This window comes from Alexandromys fortis, unplaced genomic scaffold (genome assembly GCF_014885135.2).
Source record: "Alexandromys fortis isolate MF-2015 unplaced genomic scaffold, M_Fortis_MF-2015_v1.1 scaffold_0, whole genome shotgun sequence".
Classification (NCBI taxonomy): Eukaryota; Metazoa; Chordata; class Mammalia; order Rodentia; family Cricetidae; genus Alexandromys; species Alexandromys fortis.
Window position 1 is genome coordinate 37598499 of NW_026067949.1, and position 24591 is coordinate 37623089.

General features: G+C 33.6%; 1 protein-coding gene across 9 annotated transcripts in view; it reads right to left on the reverse strand.

Moving 5' to 3' along the window:
- The window catches only part of Epha5 (EPH receptor A5), a 278614-nt gene that overhangs the window by 78980 nt on the left and 175043 nt on the right, over positions 1–24591 (reverse strand). For all 9 annotated transcript variants that reach the window (XM_050150286.1, XM_050150285.1, XM_050150284.1 and 6 more), the window contains one exon: positions 707–831. In XM_050150286.1, the coding sequence (XP_050006243.1) occupies positions 707–831 (125 nt within the window). The remainder of the gene's footprint in view (positions 1–706; positions 832–24591) is intronic.

Here is a 24591-nt window from a genome sequence, read left to right on the forward strand (position 1 = left end):
CATGACTATACATAGTTTTGCTTGTGTGGTATTGCACCCACTACTGAAAATCAAAAGACTGATAATTTACTACATTTTCAAAATCTTGTATGATTTGTCTTTTATTTTATTTATATTTTTCCTTGTGTGTATGTATGTGGACATGTGGACATATGTGGATGAATGGGCATGTGTGTGCGTGCATGTGGATGTACATGTGTACAGAGATCAGAGTTTGATTCAAAGAAACATCCTGATCTTCCATTCACCTTATTAAATGTGGTCGTCTCTCAGTCAAATCCAGAGCTCAACAACATCATTTGTGTCGCTTGCCAGCTGTCTCTGGAGACCCCCTTACTCTGTTTTCTGAAGCAGAAATTGCAGGATGACCGTCACACCCACTTGACATTTATATGGGTTCTGGGAATCCAAACTCAGTTCCTCGCGCTTGAGTGCAAGGATTTTTTTTTAACCAGCAAGTGGTTTCATTAGCCCCCAAATTTACCTTTTAATGTGAAATTAAATGTTAACCTGACTGTATGCTTTATCCAGCCACTCCTGGATGTGACAGGAGGGCTCACTGAAGGCATCTGGCTCCCACAAGCACAACTGAAAAATAGACTTTTTTGATTTACACCCGAGAGTTACAATCTCCTCTTGTAAAAATCAAGAACTGAAGTTGTTAGAGTGGAAAGAAAAGAAAGGAGTTTTATTTTCCTAATCCCACCTTTTCAAAGTACTTTATTTCATATTCCAGGATGATGCCATTGGGGCGATCTGGCTCTTGCCAAGACAAAGAGATGCTGTTCTTTGCAATCTTTCCCCTTTTCACGTTGGTGACCGGCGAGGGAGCTGTAAGATAACACAAATAAATAATAATGTGGTTAATAGAGAAATTAAAACTTTGTGTAATAACTGGCATGTTATGATGTAACTATTAGTACATTTCCATTTATCCTGAAAAATTTATTTTCTCTATGAAAGTTGTTAAAGGATATTATTATTTAAGTTATATAAAATTAGCTACCCATCCTGAGAACCATGTATTATTAATACTGTACCTATCTGGAGTCTTCATATCCCCCTCAAAGGTAGACGAATAGTTTTAATATATTCTTTTATAGAATATAGATTCCTGATAATAATGCTTATATTTTTATAAAAGGTTTTTAATGATCCAGTACACTTTCATATGCCATATTTCCAAAATTTATAGATTCTTGTCCTTGATCCCCTTATTATAATAGATGTGTTATTTGTCAGATAATTATGTATTTAATATTATTTCTCTTTATAATATTTATTGAAAATAACCTAAAATAAATTCATATATAATCCATTTAACAGTTTACATAAACACTTTATTAAATATTAAGTATCTCAAAATTTAAAAATAGAAAGAGATTGAGTTCCATTTCTTTCAATTATTTCATGACAAATCACTCATGGTGGTGCTTATTGCTATCTACTAGAATGCTTGCTAGAACATTATTTCTAGTAAAAGTGCAAAATATATATATACTCCTTCAGGTACATCTAGATACCTGAGTTCATAAAACATATGGAGTTTTGGCCATAATCCATATTATCATAGGCTGAGATACTTTTCGGACTCTATGGAGATGATGAAATAAGGAGTTGATATTGGGTGCATAAGACTATATTTGCCAAAGTGATCATAGCTATGCTTTGTATATTATATAATATTTGCATACGACTAAACCACCCAATGATACATCACAGAAAATATCTTCATTAAGTAGCAATAAGCATATTTAGAAAAAAAAACCACACATATATTTAGTGTTAAAAATCATGGTTAAGTTACTTACAATAACCAACATAGTCTAAATGCTTTGTTAGTATTTGTTAGATGGCAATGATTTAGGTAATCACAAGAATAAAATCTATATGTGTTCAATATACATGCAATTTTCCTTCAAATATTGTCAATACACAGATTGATAGTGGTTGAATATGCATATAAAAACACATTCATATGTGTGAAAATGTAGATAGATAAAGAGACAGATTAATGTGTAGTGGGTTTTAATATGGATATTGTCAACTATAAAGAATTGTGTATAATCACAGACACAAACCCGAGTAGAAACGTGGTAATGTTAAATGTGTATGTGTGTGTACATATTTATAAACAAATACATGTGTGCCATATGTTAAATAGAGTTGTGTACATTAATCATATATAGTGTGTTATGTATTTCTATTTATTTTTTTTAATTATCCAAAAAATCTTTTAAATTTAAATGTTCAGTTTTTGGCAATTTCTTGAAATTGTAATAATACTGGATGTACTTTGAAAAACAGATTATGGAGATCATATTTTAAACATTGTCATATTAGACTCAGTAGCTGTGGGGACACATTTGGACAAGAGTCAGCTTTTTAAAACAGAAATAAAGCTATGGCACTCCTATGTTCAAAGTCGCCCAGAGCCTCTCTCGGGACTCAAGAGAAAGAGCCCAGATGTTCTGTCTGAGCCTCTGAGTCTTCAGGCTCTTCACACTTGGTGTTGTGCTTCACCAGCTCTCAGGCTGGCCTCTTAATCCTCCCCTCTGTACAACCACTCTGTCTACAGGTTAGCAGTCAGAAATGCTGCGAGAACACACCTCTTGCGCACATGTGCATGCACACACACACACACACACACAGACCCTTCTCACACAAACACACATGCACAAATGCACACTGAGATCTACACACTCACAAACATAAACACATGAACACACACAGAAATGCATTGCTCATGGATTCATGGACCCACTTTTCTTCTCCTTCCGGAGGCATCCCTGGCCTTACTTTGTTATAACTCTTAGAGTTACCAGCTCTCAACAATGCTCTCCTCTCCCCTCATCAGCCCTTGTAGCTCTTTTGTGTTCTGTTATTGATGTGAGTCATACGCTTCTCTACAAATATAGTACATTTTTACTTTTCTGGTTACTCCAACTATGATATAAATTTGAAAAGACAGTGGTATTATGTGCTAAAACATTGCGGGATCACTTGCATCTGGTACAGTCTGTATATAATCAGAATAGGAGCCAAAGAGTATGTACAAGTGAATGATTGCTGGCTATATGTCTTAACTTTTATTTTTCTTATTTTTGACCAATGACAAAATTTTAACAATGTTTTTAAAAGAAAATGCTTTAATTTTTCCTTAATATTTATTTAATTCATACTTTATAAATATATTAATAATATAATTAAACTAATATATACAATATAATTTATTTATAATTATTCATATGGTAGATACTAATAATACTTAAGAGAAGAGTATATAAGCTACTTCTCCTTTATTTACCACTGATGGAATGATGGTTTTGGTATGTTAATGTTTACATTTAATTCTTTGAATGGCAGAAATAGTGATATTCAGGTACAAAGAATTTCTGGTCTCACCTTTGTCTTCCTTTCTCTCCATTTTCACTTTAGATTTGATTTAATTTTAAGTGTGTGTGTGTGTATGTGTGTGTGTGCACGCACACCACAGGAGTTCATGTGCAGACTCTAGGGCCAGTGGATTCCTGGGAACAAGACTTAAAGATGGTTGTAAAATTGCCTGATGTGAGTGATGAGAACCCAACTCTGGAAGAGCAGGGAGTGCTCCTAAATTCTGATCCTTCTCTTTAGTACTTGTCTTACTTTTTTGTCCATGCTAGGCTTACAGAATTGCCTGGAATATTTCAGAACCATAGTGTAAATATGCTAAAAAATTAATGTTCATTTGCTTCCTTCAGTTGAAACCATGATTGACAGACAGTTTTAAGTAAAATTCTAAAGTTCAAATTTCCTATGGGTTTGAGTGGGGGAAGAATTATGCGCAGCATTTATATGCAGAAGACTATATGCAACATTTTCAACAAATAATTGGGAAGACTGGGGAACATACAAGAGTAAGCCATGCATTCTCAATCTGCTGCTGGTGTGGGAGGTCCTTCTGTCTTATGTGTTGCTTTTATTGGTTAATGAATAAAAAACTGTTTTGAGCCTATGGCAGGCAAGAACATAACTCTGTGGGGAAAGCTAGGCTGTATGCTGGGAGAAAAAAGGGCAGAGTTGAAGAGAAGCCATGGAGCTGCCGGAGACAGATGTTGGGAACTTTGCCAGGTAAGCCATAGTCACATGGCAATATAGAGATTAATAGAAATGGGTTAAATTAATATAAAATTTAGCCAATAAGAAGCTAGAGCTAATGGGCCAAGCAGTGTTTTAATTAATATAGTTTCTGTTTGATTATTTTGGGTTTAAAGAAGCCGTGTGGCTGGGAACCAATAAACCACCTCTCTCCAACACACTGCAGAGTTTGTAAAACAATAGAAATACATTGAAGGAGTAACAGAGATTTAAGAAATGATTTTTTTCTTGAATAATTTTTAAGACTGATAGCCTTGTGGATTATCTCATAACCACTGTATATTTTGTTACATTGTGCATTAGAAAGAAATGAAGGTTAAAATAAGATTAAAATTCCTCATTTATTTTAGCACAAATATTAATTGTAAGTGATACATGTCTTAAGGATATCAGTGTTCATTAAATAAGCTGATAGATTGCCAACAATCTTTTCAATGTTTTAATAAGCATGAGAACTTGATAAAGATAGAACTTAATTTGGTATATTTACTATAATCTTTATCAGTTCTGAAATTTGCTTACTATATAGAAATTTAATAAACAATGAATGACAAAATAGATAGATAAATGAATCGTAAATATATTTATTGCTTAATATTTGGCAGCAAGTTTATCTTAAATGTTTACATTAGTGTTATATCATTTAAAGATCTGTGGTATTATTGAAAACTTAATTAGTATATTTATAAAATAATAAATTTATTAGTATATTTATAAAATAATAAATTACTTTAAGGTGAAGTTAGGAAATAAATAATCATCCACATGCAAACAGCAAAGATAGACTATTTCATACTTGTATCCATCAAAGTTAACCATAAGCTTCTTTGCTTTCAAAGTATGTTTGATTTATAAACTGTTTTAGTTTTTCAAATTCAGTATTCTTTGAGGTTATAAGTGAGAGGGAGCTACAACAAGGTGAAGAGAGGGAGATGACTATAAAAGGAGAAGGGGGAATGATTGACAATAAAGTCTCCAGAAATAGTATCTATGATATACAGATAGATAGATAGATAGATAGATAGATAGATAGATAGATAGTACATATATATCTGTGAAATGGGATTTCCCTCTGTATTCTGTGGATTCCATTTGTTAATAAAGAAACTGGCTTGGCTTGATAGGATAGAGTAGAGCTAGGTGGGGAAAACTAAACTGAATGCTGGGAGAAAGAAGGCGGAGTCAGAGAGAAGCAATGGAGCCACTGCCAGAGACAGACATGCTAAAACTTTGCTAGTAAGCCACAGACATGTGGTGATACACAGATTAGTGGAGATGGGTTAGTTTAAGATATAAGTTAGCCAGAACTACACTTAAGCTATTGGCCAAACAGTATTGCAAATAATTTGGTTTCTGTGTGATTATTTTGGGTCTGAGCTGACAGGCAACCAGGAAACAAAGAAGTGGCCTTCATACAACATATCTCTAAGGATATGTTTATATCCTTATAAATAAATATATATTTAATCATATATACATCTTAAAGGAATTATACACACATGCACATATATGTATACATATAATCTTAAATGAAGTTATGTTACTTAGGCTAACACACTTCCCATGAGAACCATCTTCTAAAAAATCCTAAATCTCAGGTAACAGAATGATTCTTATTAGCAGCTGCTCAGAGTAAACAAAATGATTCTCAAAAAAATTAGAGATGACCAATGTAGCACTTTGTTACCTCTAAGACATCGAGAGTGGCACTGGTTGCTAAAAACATCACTTAGGAGACGGAACTCAAATGATTTGTTCTGGATCTTACCTAAAAGTCCTTTTCCTGTGATCTAGCATATAAATACTGTACACATATTACAGGTTGCCAAGGGTGGAGAATAATACACATTCCTACCATGAAGTAACACCTATGAAGATGCAAATTACCAGCGTGGAAAGCTGTGCATAAAGGTGTGATAACCGACGCTCACATGTTGGTAGCAACAAATCTCTGTCTAATTGGATTTAAGATCTACTTAATTGGAAGAAAATCAAGCTTGATACTGAAAACCCAGCCAGCTTCCCAGGTTCATTAAGTCATGGACTTTAGTAATGAAAAATTTACTACTGCCACTTTTCTAGACAAACATAAATCCTTACTACATATAATATTATTATTATATCCACAGATAAGTATAGTAAACAACCTTCATTAAAGAAGTCTCTTTTTTTAATTTTGGAGGATATAGCATAATTACATTTCTCCTTTCCCTTACCTTCCTCCAAAGCCTCCAATTTACCAATTCTTTCTCTTTCAATGTCTATATATTTGCATATGTACTTGCATATTTAAAAAATAACTGGCTCAATCTGCATAATGACACTTGTATGCATGTTATTGGTTGATCTTTTGAAATTTGGTAACCAGTTGGTGTGCTCCTACTAGGAAATGCTAGTTTTCCCACTCTTCATGTTTCGTAAGTTCCAGTAGTTCCTTGTGTGGTTTAAGCCCCAGGGATTTTCTCTCTCTACTTTAGCATGTCTATTATTGTTGTCTGTTTTCAGCTCATGTTTAGGAACCCTTGTAGGTGAGACATTATGGGTGTTAAACCTGATTTTCTTAGAACATTCACTTTCACACAGAAAACATACTGATTTTTTTTTTGTTTGTTTTTTTTTACAATATTTCAGCCCTATCTTTTGCAATAGTCTCTGAACCTTACTTGGGATTACATGTATCCTTTAGAACTGGATGAATGAGTACAGGGAATGTGGTACATATAGACTATGGAAAACTATTCAGCTTTAATTAAAACTGAAATCATGAAATTGCAGATAAATGAATGAATGGAACAAGAAAAGTCCACAATGAATAAGACAGTCTAGACCCAGAAAAAAATGTAACATTTTCTCTCTAACCAGAGGTTCTTAGCTCCAAATATTCATATATAAGGACATACCCTAGAGTAACTACAGACACAAGGCATGAAAAACAGAACCATTACTAATATAGGGTAGTTGTGGTGCGGCAATAAAGAGGGACCTAGTAGGGAAATATGAAAAAAAAAGAATCTTTAGAGAAGGAAGTAAAGGAATACAGAAGACAGAAGGATGATGCTAACGTAACAATAAGGATGTCTGGAAAAGTCATAAGGCATCAGAATATTAACTATCTAAAAATTTATATAATGTATGTAATTCAGTTTATAAATAGACATAAACAGTTTTAATAATATTTTCTTATTGGGCTGAGAATATATTCTTCAATAGTCAATGATCACCTAACCAAAATCTCAACGACAAAGATGATAATTTTTCTTTTGAGTTATTGGTCAGGGCTATCTTCGGTGGATTAATCTTTCTGTGCCCTGTGTAAATGTGTTTCTCTCATTGGTTTAATAAAGAGCCAACTGTTCACCAGCTAGAAAGAATGATATAGATGATAGTTGCATGGTCATTAGTAGTGTCTGCAGCCATAATGGTGATGCCATTCTATTATTACTATAAAGTATATCATTAATTACTATATTACTTTATTACTATAAAGCATATCATTCATGTCAAGAACATGAAAGTAACTGTCCATTTTTTCACTCCATTATCAATGCTCCTTACTCATCTTCTGTTGTCCTCTATTGACTTAATCTTTTATTAAATATAGCTATCATCAAACAAAAATGATTACACAGAGCGCTTCTTTGAAAATATTGGTTAGGGCAAAGAGCTCAATGGTTAAGAGCATTTGTTGCTTTGTTTAGGTTCACAGCTGCAAAATGGTAGTTTACAAACATGAGTAACTGTGGATTGAGTAAACGACATCTTCTGGCCTCAGGAGACACAGAAATACATGTGGATTACATGTGTAAATACAGGCAAAACATTCATAAACACAAAATAAAAATAAATACAGCCTAGGGGCTGGACTTTACAAGTCAGAAAATCTTGCAAAAAATGTTGTCGACCAATGTCTACTTATCACCTATTAAACTTGTGTATACGATAAGGAAAAACTAAAGCATTAAGAAAGACATGAGATTGTGAAGACCACAAAAAATGTTCTAAATACACAAAGCTGTATCTATTAGATATGTGAAAAATATTTAAAAATGTGTATCATGCGTGTACATGAGAGCCAGCCTACATGTCCTGGATAAGATGTCAAACACTGAGCCATTGGTGTACAGGCTATTCTTGTTTGTGGAATAATTTTATTTAATATAAACATTCAGACAGTATGATTTCATACTTACAGAAAAAGCATAACAAAAAAAAATCCTATAACTACCACACTTACCATTCTTTACTCTAAGCAATGTATACATACAGCACATCTACTATCAGAGAGTTACATTAATAAGTCACTAGCAAAATTACATCCAATTCTCAGACTTAAATTTTACTCAAAGTCCAGTTTTTGACACAGAGCCCTTTCCAGTATCCTTCAATTCCATCCATTCTCATATTTTATGTCCTACACAACTCTACTTTTTAATATTCTTCATTTTAATAAATATACCTTTCGGGGAGACACATATAATGTGTTTTGTAGACTATACTTCAATTAGGATTAGTCATATTTTGGTTATACAATTTAAAAGAGTATGTTAAATGAAAACCGGAGACATAACTTTTATTTATATTGAAGTTTACCAGATTTAAATACAATCAGAATGAAATCACTGCAGGATTAACTCTGTCCACTGGCTGAAATAGCATTTAGTGATTTTTTTCTTTACTGAGTGTTTACATTTCTATCAGATTTCTACACCGTATCATTTATGGGGAGGCCATAATGGCCATCCCATTCTTAGGCTGAAATTTATGAACTGCTCCTATAAGGATAGACCCTCCAATTAATTACTGAAAATTCTCAACATGATAAAGCTTATCCATTCTTTATATTGCTATTATTTATTAAGTTATTTATTTGTTTATGTAAATATATACACTTGAATCTTATTATTAACTATAATCAAATATTTCATTTTTAACTCAAATAATTAATGTACACGCTACTGAAGAACCTTTTATATAACCTCTTTGACATAGCTATATGATTATAGAAGAGTTTATTTTTATAGTAAATTTTCATGTTCTGACACTAGAGAACCAGAGCCTTTTGTTCATACTGCTTCAGTACAGAATAAGTCATTTCTCCAAAGAGAATAGGTTTATTTTATTTATTTATTTATTTATTTATAGTAACAGCATTGCAATGAAGATCTGCCTGTTATATGCATTTATACACCTGATATGTCTTTGCTTTTAGTCCAACAGAGGAAAGAAATATAAGTATGGATAGTAAATAATATACGTACATATACCTAACTACATATATGCATATGTTTCTATTCATCACCAGATGCAAATTGCTTGAACATGATTATACAATGGTATCAGCATTACTCAGTGTTTTAGTTTGGGTTTCAATTGCTGTGACCAAACACCGTGACCAAAAAGTGAATTGGGAAGAAGGAAAAGGTTTATTTGGCTTATACTTCCATATTGTTGTTCACATTGAAGAAACTCAGGATAGGAACTCAGACAGGGCAGTATCTTGGAGGCAGGAACGGATACAGAAGTCATGAAGAGGAGATGTGCACTGGTTTGCTTCCCCTAGCTTGTTCAGCCTGCTTTCTAATAGCATCCAGTACCACCAACTCAGGGATGACACCGCCCACCATAAGCAGTGCCTTCACCCATTGGTCACTAATTAAGAAAATGCCTTACAGGTAGATCTCATGGAGGCATTTCCTCAGCTGAAGCTCTTTCCTCATGAATAACTATAGGTTCTGTCAAGTTGAGATGCAAAAATGTCAGTACACTCAGTTATTACAAAGTGCTTGGACTTCCCACAGGGCAGGGAACCCTGATTGCTCTTCGGGCTGACTAGGGAGGGGAACTTGATCGGGGGAGGGGGAGGGAAATGGGAGGCAGTGGCGGGGAGGAGGCAGAAATCTTTAATAAATAAAAAAAATTAAAAAAAGATCATCTAAACTGTAAATAGAGACTGCACGTTCATTTCCCAGTGGCCCACGCCTGAATAATCACAAAGAAATTATATAATTGCAGCATATGTTAAATTTTTCAAAAAATTACTGTAGCAACATTAAATTATTCTTATTATGTGACAATCCATCATGCTAATATCACTACATTAAGTTATTTAACTTTTTTCAAGTGCCTTTCATTGGCTACAGAGTTGACTTAACTGTTCAGACCACTCACTGCTTTTAGTGGACCTGGTTTCATTCCCATGACCAAAATGGAGATTTTGTGAATTATTTGAGACCAAAAGAATTTTGGTCTGTTCTCTATTGTCCCTACATATCTGTATAAAATGAGAGTTGTTCAAAACTATTTTAAAATAAATATATGCACATATGTGGAGTGAATTTATATCTGTATAGAGAATTATGAAAATATATCATTCTGAATATGGAAAATATGGACTTTGGGTATAATTCCTTTATTCTCTTCATAAATCTTTTTGTTCTTTTACATATTCAGAAAGAAAAGAAGGGAAATCAAGCAGATAAGTGATACAGGATATTAAACTAACACAAAATTTCAAAATTGATAAAACATTGCAGTGAGAGAAAATACAGAGCCTAAATCTAATCCAGTTGACTTTACTACTTAATTTTAAAAAAAATTTCTTTATGGTATAGGTGTTTTTCTATCATATATGTCTTTACACAGCGTGTGTGTCTCATAACTATATAGCTAAGAAGAAGGTAACCTTGAGTTCTGTTACAGTTGGTTATGAGGCAGCATGTGGGTGCTGGGAATTTAATACAGTATTTATAAATCCCAGTATTTATAACTGCTGAACCATTTTTCCATTTCCTCTATTTGAATTTAACTTGTGTGAAATAACCCTAACTTTAACATTTTGAATGTATGCTTCTCTTTCTACTTGATTTAAATTAAATATCACGTCAGTCATTACACATATGCATTCAGACCCTCCTTAATTTTGGGTGAAGTTACATCCTTGACATAACTATAACGAGATACAAAGTGACAATCTGCCTCTTTTTTAATAGCAAGATTTACTCCGCACCAAATAAATTATCCTGTAATTTGTTTACATTAAACACTTATTGTTACTCTATAATAGAATTTAAAAAGAATAAAACAAAGCAGCTTCAGTGTCAATGACTACTTAATCTTAATTTTCTCACTGTAGTTTATGAGAAACAGAATAATAGTCTTTTAAAAATAAAATAGTTATACCTCGCTAATAACATGGCAAGTTTGAAAACAGGGTTGCTTGTAAGAATATGGTTTTGCATATAGCGTAAAAATTGTTTTGTCAAAGCTAAACAGCAATTATGTGGCATGCCAACTTATTTTATAGGTGGAAAATCAGTTCTCCTTGCAGAAATCAATACTCCCAGAGTTTATGGTCCTAAGAAATAGGTAATCTCTACTCTTAAATCTATATTATCTAACATCTTGTTAAACAGAGATAAGCTACTAAAAATCAAACAAGCTATAAAGTAAAATTTCTAATTTAATTTTAAATTACCACAGAGTCTCCATACTATAAAGCATTATGATTTAACATTTTGTAAAACAAAATAAATACTCCATATATAAGGACAAACTTTGTAATTTCTTTTCTCAATTTTCTATGATATTGAGGATATAGAGCAGGATTTTTTTAAAAAGGTAACCACACCCATAATTGTTACAATAAACCATCATGTATCTATCAATTTTTAAAAGAGCCAAGATTGATTTCCATTATAATATCCATATTGAGGACTTTTCCTAAAGGTGCCCTCTTGAGGTCATCTGCTGAGAAATTTAAATTGTAGCAGAAACAGATACACACAAATTAGACTTTCTGTCTGCAGAACAGCCAAGGAGAAACGAATAGTGTTTAACAGCAGTGCACACAAACATCCCAAACTATCAAATATATATTTCAATCGGAAAATTGCTAGCAATAACTGGGAACTAGAGAAATAGAAGATAAATGATTACAGCTGGACAACCTATTAAAGCCCAGAAGAAAGCCAAATCGTAACATTCTGTTCCAAATTAGCAATGTTATCAGATGTTTAATTCCTCTGCACTTACCCTGGGACTAATTACAGTGAAACATGTCACACATTCTCCAAGTGGTGAGAAATCTCATTGAATGCTTGTGTTTTATGTTAGCTTCTTATTTTTTTAACTGACATTATACAAAACCATTTTAAATCTAAGATATATATTTGTCACAGAATGTTTCCAAAGTGTACAATGTATAATTTTGTTCTACTGGGACAGAAATTTGTAATCATATTTACAAAAATATGAATAAAAGTTGATCATTTATGCTATAACAGAATCTATAGAAGTTACAGATTCATTTGCAGATAGCTAAGCTCAAATTTTACTTTCTAATGTTTTAATAAAAACTCTTGAGGGGCTGGAGAGAAGCCTCAGCAGTTAAGAGTGCTGGCTTAAGTTAAGCAGTTAAGAGGTCCCAGGTTGGATTCCCAATACCCGTATAGTGTCTCAGTCATCTGTAACTTCAGTTTGAAGCGATTGATGTCCTCTTCTGGCCTCCCAGGCAGAAGGGGTATGGCAGTGTTGTACAGAATATATGGATAAGCAGTACACTTCCCATTATAGTAAGAAGGCTTTATTTTATCTCATTTTATTTTTCTTTTTAAAGAGAAAGAAAGAACATGGCCTTGGGTGTGTTGTGATTTGCTAGAACTTGCATGACGTAAAAGAATATGATCAAAATACATGTTACAGAAATTTTAAAAAATAATAAATTAAAAAAGAAATCTTCATCTTTCTGGTGAGACTATGCCACCTACACTAAGAAACTCTTGAATACAGCAAGTGGGCTCATTTGTCTTCATATGCTCCCACTGTAGGTGAAGAAGATGCCTATATGTGTCTAATGAAAATGATCCAATCAACAGAGAAGAAAACTAGTCAAAATATTTTTGATAAGTATTAGAATTATAACCTTATTACTAAAATCACAGTAGAATTTTGGTATTTCACAAGTTCTGAATACGTTATACAAGTGTCAAATCACTTCTGCATGACATCTTAGATTGATATTTAAAAGTCCTCCAAACTAAAGAACTTAAAGTATTGTTCCGCTTTTAATGTTTCTGAGAATTTCATACATGACTACTATATTCACATAATTTTATATCTCTTTTCACACTTCCAAGGCCTCCTATATCCTCTGCTCTAGTTCTCAAATTCATGATGTGCATAATTATAATTGTTTTAAGCATCAGGTTTTCTGTAAATCAGGATTTCATTAGTCTTGGAGACTGAGATCAATGCTATAAAGCTTAAAAAAAAAAAAACTTTTAAAGCAGGTTTATCAGTGTCCATTCCCAAACATGAAGGTTTGCTATTTCTTCACTCATTTAAAGTGATTTATCAAAATTTACATATTAAAGAATAAAATACTTATCATTGAATTTTAAAATTTAAAATTGTACACATTTTCCTAGAAACAACTCTCTCTCTCTCTCTCTCTCTCTCTCTCTCTCTCTCTCTCTCTAATTAAATTATGATTACTATGTTTCTTCCAGCTTATTAGTGGACCATCATCTACATTTCATTTCATAAATTAATTTATTCGGATTACACACTAACAGATACAGAGTACAAATGTCCTTCCTGTAGCTTAGAGTTGTGGAGACTATTCATCACAAATCTTTACAGTTAGTGACTAGTAGAGTCGACCAGAGCAGTCAGAAACTTCTCATAATAAACAAAACACTAAGCATTTTAGAAAAAAAAATTGAGAACACTTTACTAAATGTGTTCCTGTTTCTGAGTTTAATCAAAAAAATATGAACACAAAAGGCAAGATTTGTAAATTACAATGAGTTATTTAGATTATTAAAAGTGCAGTCTAAAAGAACTAAAATCAGCATAACAAACTCATTTCTTACGCATGCCCTACCTACTAAACACATGCCTTTATTTTTATATCAATATGTCTGATTCAAGCAAAATAAACCGCTTGATGTTTTTAGAGCATATTGGTTAAATTCCTTAATATCATCAGACATTTTAACATTATTAATGTTGCCATGAAAACTATACATAAGTTTAAAACAAAAAGGAATGCTGATTCTAAAATTAGGTAATTATTTTACTTAAAAGTAATATGTTACTAAGTTTGGAAACAATAACATGGAAAAATATTGAAAATATAATATAGATAATATTAATTAAAATAAAAAGACATACCTTGTTTTCTATTAATTTATTAGAAAGTCTACTCAATAAATGTACGGAGGAAGTTAAGATTATAAGAAAATAATACTATAGGAAAATTGGAGCTTGACTAAATCTGCATGTAAAATTAAATATGCCTATAGATTTTTGGTAAAAGTATATAGAAAAAAATAGGATCATAGAAAATATTGATTTTCCACAAACACCAGTAAACACAAAGACTTATTTCTAGTCATATCATGCTATGATATAGTTATCTGCTTATTACAAAGTAATAAACATTACAATTAAATACAATCTTTCTGACATCCTTTCATGCATGTGTCATTAATTTTTAGCAACAGCCATGTTTAGTCCTGTCTTCTATATGCACTGATCCCTTTTAAAAGTATTTGACATCAGCATAGCAGGGATCTGAAAGTTTTTGAAAATGGAGTAACGTATGTTGAGTAGCGTTCCGCAATGTCTTGGAAGAAGAAAAGGGCAGAGGAGTGAGTCAGAGAGATCTTATAGTCACCAGAACAATTTCTTGTGATCCCTCATTCTCTGAATGTGCTAGTGTTTGGGGGAAGGACGCAGAGAGAACGTGGCGGTGCTGCACAGTTTTAACACTTCAAGCACAATGCACACGAGGAGGGTTAAGATTTCTGTAGGTGACCCCCATCTACACCTGTGTTTACTGTTCAATGAGATGTCATTTCACTATGAACCACTCCAAAACCCATGTTTCTAAAGTTATCATTCACAAAACTTCTAAGCAATAAATTTACTGTGCAATAGAAGAATCTTAATTTTAAAATGTGTAATGCTTTACAATATACATTTTCTTACTAGTAGACATACGTATGTGTTCCTGTGGGTATATTCACAAGCATGCCATTGTGTGCAATCAGCACACAAATGAGGAGGCCAGAGGTTGATGGTAATTCCCTGCTGCCTTATTAGTTTTCCAACAGGGTTTCTTGATTTAACCCAGAGCTAGCCAGTGAGTTCCAAAAATTCACCGGTTTCTACCCTAATAACATCGGGGATACAGTTGCAACCTGCTAAAGCAAGCTATTATGCCTAGGCTATGGGATTCCAAAGTCAGGTTCTCATATTTGCATAGCTAAGCTATCTCCAAAAGCCCTGTATAATGATTTTCTAATAACTCAAGGTATAGTATTATTTCTTTCAAGACAGTTTAATACCCCAATACTAAAATTAATGGCACAGAACAATTAAAACAGAATAAAACCACAGATGTCTCATAAATATGAAATCAATTTTTCTTGTGGATAAAATAAAACATATTTTATTAAGGACATTAGATAATGAGTATTTCTATATATTATTTGTAAAATCGAAGGTTTTGAAATACATTACTGTATGTAATGGTATTCGATGGCAAGGCCATAAATAGATGGATAGGATGGATTAAGTGAAATCTTGGGCTTTCATGATATGATTAGTGACCTTACAGGAAAAAAGGAACAAAAAGTGATTTATTTTTCTCTGTCTGCATGAATAAATCAAAGAGGAGTCAGTAAAGATTTAGACAGAAGAAAGTTTTCTGTATGCCTGGAATAAAATCTAGAATCAAATTAGTCTTGGATGTACAGACCCAGAAATGAGAAAATGCATTTCTGTTGTTTATGCTCACTGGCTGTATTATTTCATTACAGTAAGTTGGAGAATATAAGATACCGCCTGGCCTCAAAAAATTATTAATTATCTCTATTCTATATGGATTCTAAAAATGTTTGTAAAAGCAATGATGTGTGCACGTGTGAGTGTTTCTGTGTATATAAAACATCCATATACATATATAAGAATCCATAGACATCCAGGAATTCAAATATGCTCAGCATCCTTATACTCTATATTGCATTTTAAACTTTGAATTTTGATAAAAATTATCATAATTTTTAATTTGCCCATTTTGTTAATGCAACAATAAATCTATAGTCATTCCATGTTATGGAATATCCGCCATGAGTCAGAAGTATCCTGAAAAGAATGATGACCTTGAAATGCACAGAAGGGCAAGTGACTTGCTGCTACTCTCACAGCCACTGCCGACACTGGGAATGACAACTGTCAGGTCTCAGATCTCTACTGAGTTGACCAGATCATGATCATTTACACAGTGGACTTCACAAGTTGGAAACCCTTTAAAGTTTCTGTTTGAACAAGCGGTATTCTCCAACAGTTCCTTTCAAAGAATAATGCTGGAAACCTCAAATACCTCAGAGACTTGCTTTTTAAAAGCGCAAATCAGAAACATTGGGTACAGAGGCTGAGCAGGTCGAGCTGTAGTATCCTGTGGCTTGCCCTAGTTATTTACAACTTGTCTAGACTGAAACATGTACTTCACAGATGTGTCTGCGATTCGTTACTTCCTAAAAGCCCATTCCCACATAGCAATTCTCTAACTGAATTATATTAAGCAAGAATTTCATGTTTTCTAAAATGTAGAAGGTTTTGAGTGTACAAAATTGGTCATTTTTCTAGCAATTATTCTGGACTTATCACAAAGTTGTTAATACTGATAGTTCAGTATTAAATTACACTATTAGAAAATACTGCTATATCCAGTGAAACAACTGTAATGGCTAACTCTCATTTGTGAGATCAAAGATTGGGAAGAACGGAATGATGTCACAACCAAGAAGCCTTGTTGCAGCTGTTATTTCGGGAGCCTGAAGTTCTCTGAGGGCAATGAGGTTGGTTGTTGGAATGTCTAAGAAGATGGAGGTTGCCACAGCCTGCTGCTGTGCTGAGAGAAATTATCAGGGCAGAAATGCCTGCAACAGCAACAAATAGGAAGACCAATTTTCCCTCTACCCATTTCTGTCTTTCACTTTATTGATTCCTTTGGTGAACTCTATAGGAAGCCATGGGGGGGAAGAAGACACATTGCTGGGACTCAGATCTAGTCCTACAAAGCAATTGCAAAGAGATTTCCTAGCAAAAGACAAGGAAGGCATATTGTCATTTAATATGTGTCTGCTATTTCCAGTCGTTTGGCTTATTTATTTAGCAAGAGGAGGGGTAACCAGGCAGATGTGCAGGATTCAAATAGCTTCGCCTTGTACTATGACAGTAAACAAAGAAAGTGATCCTCACGCCTCCTAGCATATCCTACAGGTTGTTATTATGTGAAAATATTCAGCCAAAACACAACAAAACAGACAAACAAAAATCAACAAGTGAGCACCGATTAGATAAAGAGAGTGCTAGCTATTGCATTAGAGGCTTAATTAGTAAAGCCAAATATATAGCCAATAATATATCTAAGATTTCAACTAAGTGATGAAGCTATTTATTACAGTGAAAGAGAACTCTTAGGACACTGCATGGCTGAGTTGATATCAAATTCTATTTCTCCCTACCTAAGTAACTTCTATAAAATATAGGCAGCTGCACCTTTTAAGTCGTTAAAGGTTTGCAGATGCCATACTTGCAATATTTATCCTGGACCAATTATGCAGTGTTGCCTAATAAGAGATTCCTACTGAAGATAGCACATGTCCATTTAGATAGAATCATTTAATTGTAATAAAGTTTGAGTAAAAAAAAAAAAAAAAAGGAAACCAAAACTCATTTACTCCAAGCTTCTCCAGTTCATTGTACTCATCTGAGGATTTTTATAGAGCTGATTGCTTTATATTGATACTGTGCTATTTTCTTTCCAAAGGAGAAAACTTAAGTTCAGATAGATGAAGAGAGGGTCTCTGCTCTCACTGTTAGCATTTCAACTTGATGAACTTCTTTTCCTCTTTATTTTACATTCCAACCATAGTTCTCCATACCACTCTTCCTCTAGCCTCCCATCACATCCCCTTCAGACCTCCACCATCCGCTCCTCCCATTGGGTAAGGAATCCCATGGGACATCAACAAAGTCTGGATATTAAGTTGGTCAGGACCAAGCCCTTCTCCCTACATTGAGACTGAACATAGCATCCCACCATAGGAAATGGGCTCCAACAAGCTAGCTCATGCACCAGGGCTAGATCCTGGTCCCACTGCCTGGGGGTCCCTCAGATAGTCCAAGCTTCACCACTGTCTCCTACATATGGAAGGTCTAGTTCGGTACCTGGGAAACTCCATGGCTGTCAGTCTACAGCTCATGAGTGTCCACAAGCCTGGCTCAGGTAGTTAAGGGAAGTGATGGGCTCTGCTCTTCACTGTTATATTTCAACATGATGAGCTTTTCTTATAGCTATTGAAAGTGCTTTTTTTTTCTTAGTTTTAAATGCTTTTATCATTCTCACAACTGTGGTACTATTGAATCTGCCCTTTTAGCTCACCAAAGTAATAATAAGCAATATTTATTCTTTTTTTATTTTTAACTTATTTTTTGAGATCATAACATAATCACATCATTTCTGTGTTATTTTTTCTCTTTGCAAACACACACACTGGCCCGTATTTCTTCTCTTACAAATTATCACATATTTTAAAACTATTGTTTTACACACATACATAAACACTCACACACACATACAAAGTCACACACATACATACACATATACACACACTCACACACACCTAAACATAACCTGCTCAGTCTGAAGAATGTTACTCTTTGGGATGTATTCTGGGCTGACCTTTTGTTGTTGCATATTTCTTTTCCTTTTTGACAGATATTGTCACATCATAACTGTTTAAAAAAACACCTAATGACTTGTTCTTCATGCTTAATTTTGGTAATGTGAACTTTGTTCCTTTAAAACCGTAGTTCTTCTGTCTCTAAATGTTTATTATACAGATGGTCTGTATAAATACATCAGTAGATTTGCTTGCATAGTCATTGATGCCAGGTGATCTTAGTAAACCAATAAAATAAATAACAAAATCAGTCACAGGTTTGATAAGAGCTGGATACAGCAATTTTCTAATTATTTTTCTTTGTGCTTACTGGAAATCTTCCAGTTACTCTACAAGTGTTGATTTTTGCCATACCCTTCTGTCTAAGATATATACTTTAGATGAGTTCAGTGAGTTAATTAATGTCTTAGATTGTTCAAACCAGCATTTTGAAATTATTTAAAGATTATTGAAATACTACAGATTTTTTTCGTTAATATGCTTCATGTGTTTATATACTTTATAACAGTATAGACCAAGATGTTAGTATTCAAAACCATAAAGAAGCAGTGCGAAAAGCATTGCCATGTACAGACTGAAGAAGTTAGTGTAACAAAGACGTGAGTGGCAAACCTTCAGATACTGCGACTCTGTGTGGAAGTTTAATTGATCACATAGCTGTCTGGGTAGTGACGATAACAGGGAGATCATGAACGCTGAAGGAAATTTGCCATAGGGAAGATGAATACATTTGGAACTGCCACGTTGCAGATGGAATTTTTAGTTGGTCTTTACAGAATTAAGCATAAAAGCAGAGCATTAGTACACGACAAATGTACATTTCCCATCTCCCGTCACAAGCAGTTTTCACTTTGCCACATTAAGCAGAATATCTGTGTCCTCCAGCTTCCGCTTGAGAACAAGGAAGACGTTAGTCCTCTCGTCAAATAGGAGCGTATTCTTCTACAGATTAGGGGGCTATGAAGTTACTCAATGACTTTCTCCTTGACAGATTATATCCCTGACACTAATCACTTAAATTAGCATAAGAATTAATTTTCTGTTACAGAAATAATACTCTTGGTTGAAATGACTGTGCTTCAAGAAACTACTACAAACTCAGATCAGTACTGCCCTGGGGGTAAGGCCACAGATTTTCCTCTTTGCTTTTCTTAGTGGTTGAAGGAATAGAAATGCTGCCACAATTTAGAATACGGTATTCTTTGTTGTATTAAACATTAACTTCATATTAATTTAGCAATAAAAATATGCTATCTTCTTTGCACCTTTTTCTTCCAGGTCATTACTATGTCTCTTGGATTCAGCAGGAGTGTCACAAGTAGTATCTCTTTGTCTACCCGGCCACATAATTATTACCTATGTTATTATTAAAACATGCTTTGTCAAATAAAAATTAAGTCATGATACAAGTGTGCTTATGTACTGTAGGGATTCACGTCAAGTGTGAAGCTGACAAGATCTAAAATTGCCTGGGAGAGGAGTCACTGAGCAGGGATTATCTAAATTAAATCCACCCACTATGAGTGTCGCTATCCCCTGACTACAATTTCAGGCACATAAGTGAAGAAAGTAAACTGAACAGCATGAAAACATTCATTATTCTATCATTCTTATTAGGTAAGTTATATGATAGCTACTTCAACACATCATGATAGACTGGACATCCTTACCATGATGGACTGTACTGGGAATTATGAGCCTTCCTCCAGCAAGTGAGTTGCCAGGGTGTTTTATGAGAGCAACTAGGACATATTCACAACATTTTTGATAATATAACAATTCTGACATTGCTAACAAGTTTCTTCAATGAATATAGATGTGATTTTTCTTTTATTTATGGATTTTAAGTATAATATTACAGCCAGCTTTGGTTTAGTATGGAGAATAATTATATACTATCTACTAGTGTATACCAACTTGTGGTAGAAAATTGTCATGGACAATCAGAAATATGTTTGTTTATTCAGCCATTTATTAATTTATTTACCCCATACATTTCTATTTTTACATATTTATTTTTATTTTAAATGTTATATTTACTTTATATACCAACACAGTTCTCCTTACCTCCCCTCCTCTTACACCTTTCCACATTACCCAAACAACCCCCCATCCACTCCTCAGAAAGGGAAAGACCTCCCATTGAGGAACCAACAAAACATGGCACATAGAGTTGAGGCAGGCCCGAGTCCCTTCCACCCAACTCTCCCCACCCCTGCCCTAGAATAAAGGCAGAGCAAGGCATCCCACCATAAAGAATGGGTTCCAAAATGTCAGTTAAGGTTAAGATAATATGTTATGGGAACCACTATTTGACTATCTATTCTGAACTAAGGGAATAAAACAATTTATAACAAAATGATACATAAACAAACATGTTTACATGTACTGTGATTTTTCCATGCAACAGATTGTGGATAAACATGTCACCATGTTTTTGTTTTTGTTTTCAAAATGTCACTTGGCTTATATCGAAACGATGTTTTGGGCATTAAACGTTTTAGTTAATTCATGATAATGGTCTTTAAGTAGATATTTGTTGTGAGATGGAAAAAAATACTAAAACAATATATTCAAAATATTTTTATTAGAAAATGAGAGTGTATCATTATAATTGATTTCAATAAAAATAACAGATTATGCTACTCATAACTGATTTAGTGTATGAGTGTGAGATTTCTATAAAATTAGAATTTTAACTTATGGGAGTTTCATTCTGAAGGCTGTATTTATTAGATAGAAAATAAAATTGCTGTTTCTTTACATAAAATTTTATTTAAAACAATTTTAATATCTCTGAAGAAGATATTAGTTTTCTTTAAATAGATTAAATATCTGATGTTTTGAGAAAATAAACAAATTTGGCAAAACTTTATTATATTAGGAGGCTGCTTATTCATTTTCTTGCTGCCCAGACTCCTGAATAAACCACACAGAAACTGTTGAATTAAATCACTGCTTGACCTATTAGCTCTATCTTCTTATTAGCTACCTTTTACATCTTAATTTAACCCATTTCCATTATTTTATATTTTATCGTGGCCCACTGGCAAGGTTCCAGTGTGTCTCTCCCCAGAGACAGTTCCATGGCTTCTCCCTGACTCCACCTACTTTCTTCCAGCATTCAATTTAGTTTTTCCCACCTAGCTCTAGTCTACCCTATCACAGGCCTAAAACAGTTTCTTTATTAGCCAATGGTATTCACAGCATACAGGGGGGGAATCCCGCATCACCTCCCCTTTTCTGTTTAAATAAGGAAGGTTTTCCTATCTGGCAGTTCCAGAGCTGGCAATTATGGTATTTCCGCCATTTTGAAAATCAAAGGGAGGCAGAGTCAGCACCCAGGCTGCTGTGACCAAGCTGCTTACCATTTGAAAAGCTCACTAGGACAGAAAAGGATTACAGATACACAATAGGACAGATTTAGACATAATAGATCTCTAAACAAGACACAATGTGCTTATAAAATGTATGTAGGCTTGGGAGAAAAAGACAAAGATTATAGAGAGTTATAAAAAGAAGTGAATGTTTTATATAAAAAAAAAACATTCTATCTTTAAAGAGGCAGAAAGTGGTGACATATTAGAGTACTACTCAGCAGTAAAAAACAATGACACCTTGAATTTTGCATGCAAATGGATGGAAATAGAAAACACTATCCTGAGTGAGGTAACCCAGACCCAAAAAGATGAACATGGGATGTACTCACTCATAATTGCTTTCTAACGATATAAATTTCAAGTTTGCTCTCAGAGTGAGGTGAGATGTAGACCCCGGGAGATATTTCTATGATCAAAACTATTAGTATGAGTAACTCTTTATTACATGTGTATATTTGGGTAATTAAATTATTTCTACACCAAAATATGATAGTTAGAGTGAAAACAAGCTTTTTAAATCATGATACATCCAGTTTTCAACCTATATAAACAGTATTCTACATGCAAAGCCAGTGGAGACCACTAAACACAACAACAGATACCAATATCTATATAAAACAGTCACTACTTTTACTTTTTTATGAATACAGAATGACACACACTTTGTGATTAAATGAAATATTAAACACATCTCTTCTGCACATTGCACTTGGTAAAACTGAAACACAAATACAGTAATTGTACTAAACACTTTAATTTATGTGAGTAGTTAGTTGAGATTTTGGACAAAATATGGTTATCTCATATTTGTTTATCCACTTAATATTTTAAATAAGTTATTTTCTTTCATTTAAGAGAAAAGCATAGCATTTCAAAGAAATTTAAAACAATAGTGGAAGCTAATTACCAGTATAGAGCCTAAATTTTTTCTTATCCTCTGTCTTCCGTCTTTAAGTTGAAAGCTGAGTAGTATTTTGCCTCTTTAAATACATTTTTTTTTAATCATCAAAGTGTATACATGCATGAAAGCTACGCTCTTCCTATTTTGACTAGTACTTGGAGCATGAACAGTGAAACCTTACTCTTCCTGGCACTTTGTTGTTTGATACTTAAGAGAATAACAGAATACTTAGGATGCTCCTCAGAAGTTCCCATTGTTACAAGATGAAGAATGACTAACTGAACAGGTAGATTCCATACTCTGTACACTTTGCTGCTTTCTGTGGCCTATTTTCAACACATAATTTGGACAAAGGAAAAAAAGCACATTTTTATCTTTCAGTTGATTTTTGTTAATGGGAGAAAAAAATAGAAGAAACTGTTGATTTCTACTTTCTTTTCATAAATTTCTTCATCTTATTCTCTACTAAAATTCTGAGCAAAATTCTAAAAAATAAACCCACTAGCATATATAGTAACTACATTGTTACAAACCAGAATACATATGAAAATAAGCTCAGGCAGTTTATTCAACAATTGATGATACAATATTCTGACTGGATAATTTAAACATTACATAAAAGGTGATTTGCAAATCTTGGTTATGCTTTAAATAGAATACCGAGTAGATTAGAATCTGCATCTCTGACAACTGAATTCAAAAGTAAACCAAAAACATTAGGACTGATTACGTTACACGACACTTTTGAAAAGTATTGAAGTAGTGGAAGATTTACCTACAGTGAAGAGTTCTGAACATAGTTGTATAATAGTAAAGACACAGTAATAGCATTACACACCTTTTACAATTGTGGTGAGGTGTTTGTATAAATAGTTACAGGCTGGGTCAGATGGTTGTGATGACAGTGTGCGTTGCCAATTAAGGAGAAAGGTCAAGTTGGCCAAGAAAGGTAGGAAGTGTGTGAAAGTGTGTTGTAAGAATCAACACCTGCTATCAAGGAGGCTGCTTCCTGCCAGGAAGCTGCTTTTCCTATCTCGTCTAATTAGTTCCATTTTATCCGTTAACTATCTCATAGACATGTTACTTTGTTACGTAAAACATATGTTTCACCCTTTAAGTTATCCTTTGAGTGGCAGCAAGGCAATATATCTGGTGTAGTGTCTTAGTATCATAAGAGAATGAACTAGGCTGGAAAATAAAATGACTTGTTTTCTACAGTTTCACGTACTCGCAACTTTCATTTGCAATGCCATCATTGAGACTGCGTGTCTCAGTTATTTGAGGCTGGCTTAGTGATGTCTGAATTGGGAGGCTAAAAGCAAAATGTGTAATCAATATTACGTTTATACAATTCTTTAAGATATAGTAATTAAGAATTTTATCTAGGAAGATTTTGCGTTTATACCAAATATGA